The 6980-nt window shown below is 42.4% G+C and overlaps 1 protein-coding gene across 4 annotated transcripts in view; it reads right to left on the bottom strand.

Annotated features, from left to right (window-relative positions):
- LOC122544517 (high affinity immunoglobulin gamma Fc receptor I-like) overlaps positions 1-2415 on the bottom strand; it is a 44846-nt gene extending 42431 nt beyond the window's left edge. The window contains exon 1 of one of the 4 annotated variants that reach the window (XM_043683797.1): positions 2250-2415. In XM_043683797.1, the coding sequence (XP_043539732.1) occupies positions 2250-2310 (61 nt within the window). In that variant the 5' untranslated portion in view covers positions 2311-2415. Of the gene's footprint in view, positions 1-2245 lie in introns of all 4 variants that reach the window. The other 3 variants (XM_043683795.1, XM_043683796.1, XM_043683798.1) reach the window with 3 other exon arrangements.
- Positions 2416-6980: the final 4565 nt, after the last annotated feature.

Below are 6980 nucleotides of genomic sequence, written 5' to 3'. Positions count from 1 at the left end.
CAAGCACTCATACAAGCACATACATACACACACACACGCACACACAGACACACATTCACTTATACAAACACACATATATGCGTGGACAGACACACGCACTGACTCAACCACTCTTCAAGAATGTGGCTCATAACGTTCTCAAGGATAATTAGGAATGAGCAATCAATACTGTACATCTAGTGACCCCTACATCCCTGAAATGAATAAAAACAAATACACGGGCGTCTTCATGGAAAATGCAGCAGCATTTTGATTTGTCGACTATCTATGTCAATTAAATTTAGCCATGATTAGAGTTGAACTGTCTTATCGAAATCTCTGATTCCTTGCTTAATGGTTGATTATGGTTTTAGGAGGGATTATGGAATGTTATTCTTTGTTACAAGAGGATTTGAGTATAGCAGGAGTGATGTCGTGTTTCAAACACACCAGAATTTGCTTAGGCTGCACCTGCAGAATTTCGTACATCTTGGGTCTCCTTATCTCAGGGAAGATGTTATTTCCATGTGGAGACAGGGTCAGAAAAGGTTCACCAGATATGTCTCTGGAATGGGTGCAAAATCCAAGGGAGAGTGGCAAACTGGGCTTGTGTTACCTGGAGACGGGACGGATGAGCGATTATATCATTGAAAATTCAGTAACACAGTCCTTAAAGGAGGGGACATGGTAGATATGGGTGTACTATTTGGTGGTGGGGGATATCTTGAACCAGGTAGAAATTTAAAGCAACTGAGGCTTTGGTCTGAGATAAGGGCTTGTTTTATTTTGCTCTGTGGATTGTAATCCTATAGAAATCTGTACGTACAGGGAGCGAAGGTCACACCATCGCTGTGTATGTTTAGGGTAGAGGATGATAGATTTTTGTTGACAATTGTTTACTGGGTTATGGGAATAGATTGTGTAAAATGTATTGAAGTGCTGGACCAGCCATGATTATATTCATTGGGACTGATGGCCGACTCATATTCCTGCGTTCCGCTGTTGCAAAAATAACATTTTCGGTTTCTTTTCTCTTAGAAATACACTCAAGCAATTTCCTTCTCTTACAATGAAACACACCTTTGAAATCTACAATACACAGACTTGATGGCTCCAAGACTTGATCTCTGAATTAATGCAGTAGACATGTAAATGTAGTCATGGAGGCAAAGAGACGTACAGCACAGAAGCAGACCCTTTGGTCCAACCTGTCCATGCCCACCAGATATCCTAACATCATCCAGTCCCATTTGCCAGCACCTGGACAATATCTGTCTGAACACCTCTTATTCATATACCCATCCAAGTGTCTTCTAATTGTTTTAATTGTTCCACCACATTTCTCTTGCAGTTCATTCTATACACACACCATCCTTTGCATGAAAAGGTTGACCCTTAGGTGCCTTTGATATGTTTCCCTTCTCGCCCTTAACCTGTGCCCTCTAGTTCTGAGCCCCCTTCCCCACCCCAAGGAAAAGAACTTATCTATTTATCCTATCCATGCGCCTGATGATCTTATAACCTCAGCCTCCGATGCTCCAATGAAAACAGCCCCAGACTACTCAACCTCTCTACATGGCTCAAAACTTCCAAATCCTGGCAACATTATATTCCAAAATTGGCACACAATATTCCAAACGTGTGAGATTAGGTCCAAGCTATTCTTTGTCTACGGGAGGAATTGAAGGTTATCAACGACTGAGTCAAGGCTCATGAAAGCAAAGATTTCCAGTGAAGATATCTGGCAATTATATGCTTGTGTAAAAGACAGCTACCACACATTTTTAATGTAACCCCTGGTCTGGAGAAGCAGCATTAGCGACTTTGTTTATTTCTCATATACTGCAAGTAAGGTGGAGTCAAATTCGAGAAATGGTGCATGTGAACATAGATAGATAGATAAATATGACAATATGACATTTGCTGCTTAAATTTCGAATGTCATTTTTTTCACAGTGTAGTATACTTCCATTAAAATTGTGCCATTCATTAAAACTGCAACTTCTGAGACCAGTTTAATATGCATGATTTACTTTCTTACCTTCATATATCTATGGAGTTATCCCCAGTAATGTTTAAAAGCTAAAAATAAGATGAAATCACATACATTAAACCTTAACCCTTGTGGGAAAAGAATGCACTAGTTCGACAACACCTCGGTTGAAATAACAATCAAATAATACACTGAAATGCTATACTATCTGAAAGTGCTTCCCACTAAATTTTTATCAGTTTTCAGACACATCAAAATCACTTTCTGACTTACTTACACCGCTGGTTTGATGGAACGTGAAATTCCAGATAATGATTGCACATAACAAATCGTGTCATGGAGGGATAAGTGTGGATTCTTCCCCGAAAAGTTACAGTCCTGAAGCTAGCAGAGTCTTCAAGCGCCTCTATCCTCACAGAGCGACTGAGCAAGACTGACAAACTCTGCAAGAATCTGTGTGTTACTTCCTTTTTTTAAAAAAAAAGTCTCTTAGCACAGGCAGTGGACTGCTTGTTTTTGTAAGATGCGTGAAAGCAGTGTTGCATTTGCAACAAAATATAAACTGAAAATGAGCACTGAAATGAAACAATATTGCTATTTCAGACGGGTAGGTATCACTGCTTCTTGAATTTGCATTTCACTCCCAATGTATAATAGACAGAACTGTGACTGGAAACTTTCCTTTATCAAAACAAACTGGAGGACATCGTACGACATTGCACATGTGTCACTCCTGACAGAGGAAATGTCTCACTGGAGACAACATCTCAACATTTATGGCATATCCACGATTAAGTAATGGCCTTGTTGCCATTGTATCTTCCCTTCAGCTAGAGAGAGAAAACAGAAAGGATTGAAATCCACTAACACAACTTCCAAGTTTCACACGAATGTGAGATAAATAAGTTAGCTTTGTCTGAAACTGAGAACAAGTACACACACACACACACTTTACTGTCACTGCCCATGGTGTTCACAGCGTGGAATTACAGATTGGAAGGGGAAGATGCTAATCATGTGGCATGCAAAGTTTATTTGGCTTCCAAGGCAGTTTATGAGCATCGATACAGTCAAAGTGGGAGTTATTCCCTAAATCCTGCGCCTTGGATCATGGTTGTTTTCTCTCCCGAATATATCAATGTCCAGTAGCCCATTTTTAAAATAATTTGCGTCAAGTACCTGCTGGCAGATGGTTACTTAAATTCTAGGTAGCTTTTGACGGCAAAGAGCAGAAATGCAGTTTGGCAGCAAATATAGGAAGGTGGACAATTATCTGATTGTCTGTGAACTAAGACAGGGGAATATTACACCAGACTTCCCTTCTGCACCGATCGCTGGAAAAGTGCACTGCAGACACAACAGATCGTTTAGAAAGCAATCTGTACATTGGCCTTCACAGTGACATGATTTATTAATGCAGCCTAATTTAGAGATGTAAAAACTACTGAACAAATCTACGAACTTAAACGTCTTTAGATATATTCAATAATTGAGTCTCCCTGCCTTGTCTTACGCCTGGGTGACACCTCGCACTTGGAGCGAGAGACAACCTTCCAAGTCACATGACCCGGCCCAATGTTTTTGTCCCACAGCAAAGGATTCCCACAGCTGGGAAACGCCCTTAATGTACTGTCCTGAATCTGAAATTGCGTGCTGCATTGCCTTTCTGAACATGTTCCCAAGCCTTCCTTTGTACTTGGTGATAACAAAGATGTCTAACTGTTGCCGCAAAACAGCCTATGCCTTAAAAAAGGCAAGCTTAATGCTAATCAAAACAGTCGGCTTACACACTAACAAAAACAGAAGTTGCTGAAATATCTCAGCAGCATCTGTGAAGAAAATCAGAGTTAACGTTTCAGGTCCAGTGAACCTTCCTCAAAACTAATGGTAACTCGGGGAATGTCAGTTTAGATGCGGAAGATTGCACGGCAGTGGGGGAGAGGAGTAAATGTTATGGAGGGATAGAAACCAAAGAGAAAGAAGAACAGTTGGACTGAAAAAGGAGTCGGAAACGAACTGACTGGGAGGATGGCTAGTTGTTAACTGAGACTATTCGTGGCTAACAATAGGTAGTGTGTAATGACAGATCATGTGATAACAAGCTTGGGACAGGGGCTAGGACACAGGGGAGCTTTGTCCCTAAAATTATTGAACTAAATACAATATTGTTTCCAGAGATTTGCAGTGTCCCCAATTAAAAATAAAGTTTTGCTCTTCCAGCTTCTGCTGAGCTTCACTGGAACACTGCAGCCAACCTGAGACAGGGTGTTGTGTCCAACTGGGAGCTGGAAGCTCGGGGTCTTTTTTTTTACAGACACAATGTAGATGTTCTGCGAAACAGTCACTCAGTCTATGCCTCGTTTCTGCAATGTAGAGGAGAGCACATTGTGAGCAGTGAATGCAGTGGACTAGATGTGAGAAATGCAGGTAAAGTACAGCTCCATCTGAAGGTATGTTTGGCCACTTGGGTACAGAGGGGAAAGAAGTTAAGATTACAATCCCTACAGTGTGGAAACAGGCACTCTGTAAAGCAACCCACCCAGACCCGTTTCCCCTCTGACTAACGCATCTAACACTACGGCAATTTACCATGACCAATTCACTTGCCCTGCACATCTTTGGATTGTGGGAGGAAACCAGGGCACCAGAGGAAACCCACACAGGCACGGGGAGAATGTGCAAACTCCACACAGACAGAGACCCTAGGCTGGAATCGAACGAGGGACCCTGGTGCTGTGAGGCAGCGGTGCTAACCACTGAGCCAGCGTGGCGCCCCCATTTCAATCGGGATGTGTAATAATTTTGAAAGTTGCAAGGGAAGGTTTTATGAAGTTGTGGAGGTAAGGCGTGTTAGGAGTGAAGGAACAGTGGACTAGACTGCCCTGGAGAGAATAGTCTGAGCGGAAGGTGGACAGTGGAGGGGAGAGGAATATGTGTCTGATGGTGGCATCTAGCTAGAAGTGACGGAAATTGTGACTGATGATCTTATGGACGTGGATGGTGGTGGGATGGTCGGTAAGGACAAGGGGAACCCTACCCCCTATTGTGGAAGGTAAGAAAGGGTGTGAGGGCAGAAATGCAGGAGATGGTTCGAACGTGGTTAACGGCTCTGTCAACAATGTTACTGAGGATTCCTCCATTGAGAAATCAGGCCGACATTTCAGAGGCTCCCTTCTCAAAGTTGGCCTGAACTGAATATATGTAATGGAAGCACAGGAAGTGGGAGAATGGAATAGAATATTTACAGAAAACGGCGTTGGAGGATGTACAGTTCAGACAGCTGTTGGAATCGGTAGGTTTATCTGAATATTTGTGACCAATCTATCCACAGAAATGGAAACAGAGATGTCAAGGAAGGGATGGGAGGAGTCAGAGACAGAAGTGAGGGTGGGGTGGATATTGGAAGCGAAATCGATTAACTTTTCCAATTTCAAATGAGAGATGGAAACAGCACCAATAATATAATCGATATATAGGAGAGAGTTGAGGGCAGGGGCCTAAATAGGACTGGAACAAATACTGTTCCCCGTATCCCATGATAAGACAAACATAACTGGGGCCCATGCGTGTATCCCTGGACACCCTTCTGAACTGAAGAAAACGACAGGAGTTAAAAGAAAATGTGTTGAGGGTGGCCAAGCAGAGGAGGGTGGTGGTGAGTGGCTCGGTTCAGGCCTTTGCTCAAGCAGGAAGCAGAGAACCCTGAGATCATCCAGGATGGACGTGTGAAGGAATTGTACGACCATGTATATACGAGGCAGATGGAGCCTGTAAACTGGAAATTCTCAATCTGATGAAAAACATCAAAGAACATACGTGTGCAAGGACTGCACCAGATGAGAAATTATCTGTGTTCTCTTTTAAAAAAAAAAGACACTGAGCTTCCGGGTGCCTACCACTTTAACAAACAATCCTGTCCACTGGCCATCATCTCTGTCTCAGGCTTGCTGCAGTGTATCAGCGAAACTCAGTTCAAGCTGGAACAACAGCACCACATTTTCTCACTTGGGGACTCTGCAGATCTTCGGACTCAACATGGAGTTCAAGCGTTTTAGCGCCTGAACTCCCCCATGACCTAACCTCCAACCTATCACACCAGGCTTGTTATCACATAGTCTGTCATTACACACGACATATTGTTAGTCACTAACAGTCTACATTAACAACTATTCACCCTCCCAGTCAAATCGTTATCGACTCCTTTGTCTGTCCAATTGTTTTTTTCCTTCTCTTTGGGCTGTACATCTACATATCGTTTACTTCTCAACCCCCTTCCCTCACCCTAGCTTCTGCATTTAAATCGACATTTTCCTAATTTCCATCAGTTCGAAGGAAGGGTCACTAGACCCGAAATGTTAACTTTGATTTTTCTTCAGAGGTGCTGCCAGGCCTGCTGTGCTTTTCCAGCAACTTCAGTTATAATGTCCGATGTACAGCATCCACGGTTGTTTCAGTTTTTATTTTGCTTATTCACTAAGCCTGTTATTCATGCATTTTCCTTCATCTGCTCATTGACATTTCCAATTAACCATTAACAACCGTTTCAAAAATATCATTCTTAAGCCTAACACTCCAGAAACAAAAGTCCAGACTCCACACTGACTTTTTTTATTTGAGTCGCAGGCATACTGACCTATTTGTATGTCTCTGATCATGACTTATCATTTAAAAACGCCAGATTTATTCTAGGTTGTTCTGGGAAGCGAGAAAGGTGGCTACTAAGCCATTGGTGAAGGACTTTGTTTCCTCAATCTCGACAGGAGTAATACCAGAGGATTTGAATGAGGCGATTGCTGTTGCTGTTTTCAAGAAAGGTCATTGGGAAATCCCTGGCAATTACAAACCAGTCAATCTTACGCCTGTGGTAAGCAAGGTTTTGGAAATAATTTTGAGTGATAGGATTTATGACTATTTGAAAAAGCAGATCGTGATTAAAGGCATTCAACATGGCTTTGTGAGGGTCGTGACGAGCTAATCTTATTGACTTCTTCGAGGATGTGACAAGACA

This window comes from Chiloscyllium plagiosum, chromosome 50 (genome assembly GCF_004010195.1).
Source record: "Chiloscyllium plagiosum isolate BGI_BamShark_2017 chromosome 50, ASM401019v2, whole genome shotgun sequence".
Classification (NCBI taxonomy): domain Eukaryota; kingdom Metazoa; phylum Chordata; class Chondrichthyes; order Orectolobiformes; family Hemiscylliidae; genus Chiloscyllium; species Chiloscyllium plagiosum.
Note: the sequence above shows the minus strand (reverse complement) of the source record. Positions and strands in the feature narration are given on the sequence as shown.